General features: G+C 67.3%; 1 protein-coding gene across 1 annotated transcript in view; it reads right to left on the reverse strand.

The window, feature by feature from the left end:
• The window catches only part of LOC103894130 (Krueppel-like factor 8), a 10777-nt gene extending 8637 nt beyond the window's left edge, over positions 1–2140 (reverse strand). Inside the window, exons 1-4 of the mRNA XM_019470515.1 lie at positions 2057–2140; positions 1408–1510; positions 1158–1291; positions 12–160 (exon numbers count right to left, since the gene is read on the reverse strand). Of these exons, the coding sequence (XP_019326060.1) occupies positions 12–160; positions 1158–1291; positions 1408–1510; positions 2057–2126 (456 nt within the window). The 5' untranslated portion in view covers positions 2127–2140. The remainder of the gene's footprint in view (positions 1–11; positions 161–1157; positions 1292–1407; positions 1511–2056) is intronic.
• Positions 2141–2146: the final 6 nt, after the last annotated feature.

Raw genomic sequence — 2146 nt, forward strand, 5'->3', positions numbered from 1 at the left:
CTGTGAAAGGCCAGGTGGTCGGAGCGGGAGAAGCTGCGGTCACAGTCCGAGCAGCGGAAGGGCTTGATGCCCGTGTGCTTGCGGAAGTGCCGGGTCAGCTCGTCGGAGCGGGCGAACTTCCAGGTGCAGCCTTCCCAGGTGCATTTGTAGGGCTTCTCGCCTGCACGAGGGGAGCAGAAAGGGGTCAGCACTGCAAAAATCACCACCACCCGCTTACAGAAAAAAAAAGGCAGGGTTTCTTGGCTGCAGCGGGATCACCACGGCCACGCGAACCCCTCCGCCTCTCTGCACTAGCCCTCGCCCACCTCGGCGCTCGCCCAGCGCGGTCCATTGGCGCCACCGGGTGCACGAGTGTTGCTTTTAGGCGTAACGCAGCACCGCACCCACGCCGTCAGCAAGACCCGAGACGGTGTTTTGGGGTGCACATCCCCCCGCCTGCAGCATTGCCCGGTCACGCCCCGGGGGACAGCGAGGGGCACCCCACTGGGTTCACTACGGCCCTCCCCGTGCATGGGTGGGAGGGGGTGCCCTCTGCCTCTGGCACCCTCCCACGGGCGGCATGCGACTGTAGCGGCAGCACCCCACCGTCCTCTCCAGGGCCTGCTGCAGCGGCACCCCACGGCAGAGCCTGGGGTCCCGCGGGGCCCCGGGGTGCCAGACCAGGGGGGTGCAAGCACGCGACAGGGGCACCGGGAGCCCTCCCTGGCAGAGGGACCCCAGGGCACTGGGGGCTGGCGAGGAGGGGGGAGCCCCAGCAGGGCCACCCAAGGGAGCGCCCCATAACCAGACCTGGGGGCGGGGCGCAGGAGGGTCCCCGAGGCATGGCCTTGGGTACCAGCACCCCCAAAGGGCCAGCACAGAGCCCAAGTGCCCCCCAAAGGGGGCCGCCCCAAACCCTGGCAGAGGGTGCCAGCATCCCCAAAGTGCCCCCCATCCACAAAGGGCACCCCCCAGCCTTGACACAGGGTGCCAGCGCCCTCAAAGGGCCACCCCGAGACCCCAAACGACCTCCCCACTCTCTAACACAGGGTGCCAGCTCCCCCAAAGACCCACCCCCGAGCCCAGGGACGGACCGCCATCGCCCCCCAGCCCATTAGGAGCCGGGGGCACTGATCCTGACCCTCCCGGACAGGGGGGTGTGCGGCGCTGGCCCCTACCCGTGTGTATCCGCCGGTGAGCTTTGAGGTGGGAGCTTTTGGTGTAGACCTTATTGCAGCCTTCAAAGTCGCACTGGTGGATGCGCCGCTTCTTCAGGTCGGGGGAATCGGCTCGCTGTCCCCGTGCCGCCGGCCTGCCGGGAGGAGGGAGGGATGGAGGGCACGGCCCCCGCGCCCACGGACCCCATGGGGCACCCGGGGACACGGCGGGGGACAACAAGGAGGGGGACACACAGATGGCGAGACTCACTCTCTCTGGAGGTCCTGGAAAGGGGCTGGGCCGCTCTCGGAGGCGCTGTCCTCGCTGTCGCTGTTCATGTCCATGGGGTACATGGAGCCCGGGTCAATTTTCACTGGTGGGGGGCGGGAAAGAAAAGCTATTGAGAAACAAGGAGGGAGGGGGTGAGGCTCGTGAGCAGAGAACAGATATGCGCCCCCCACAGAGATATGGGGGGGGCATGACATGGGGGGCACCCCTTTCGGCTGCCTGCTCCTGCCCAGAGGAGGGGAGATGCAGGCCCCCCAGCTCGGATAAGGTGGGAAGCTGGGAATGTCCTGGGGAAGGGCAGGGGGGGGGTACGGGGGGCGGGAGGAGGGCAGCTGAACTGAAACCAGAGCCCCTGGCAGCAGGATGGGTGGCAGGCAGGCAGGGCAGGCAGCGCCATGCCCAGAGTATCTCCTGCCCTTCCCGTGTCCCCTGGGGGGCACAGGCTGGGGCTGAGGGCCCTGGGGGAGCTCAGGGGGACTTTTGGGAACCCATCCTTTGGGTGAAGGTGGCAGATATCGGGAGGCAGATGTTAGGTGGGTGGAGATGACACCCCAGGGTGGAAAAATCTGATCCCCTCCAGGGGACCCCCCCACCCCCCAAATTTCAGGGTTTCCCCTCCACATGCCCTTACCGGACCCAGCGTTCTTGCCGTCCCCCCCGATGAGGGGTACGGTGATGGCGGTGACGCCATCGGGGGGCATGGTGGTGTAGACGACGGGGA

The sequence above is a fragment of the Aptenodytes forsteri genome, unplaced genomic scaffold (genome assembly GCF_000699145.1).
Source record: "Aptenodytes forsteri isolate BGI_AS27 unplaced genomic scaffold, ASM69914v1 Scaffold191, whole genome shotgun sequence".
Lineage (NCBI taxonomy): Eukaryota > Metazoa > Chordata > Aves > Sphenisciformes > Spheniscidae > Aptenodytes > Aptenodytes forsteri.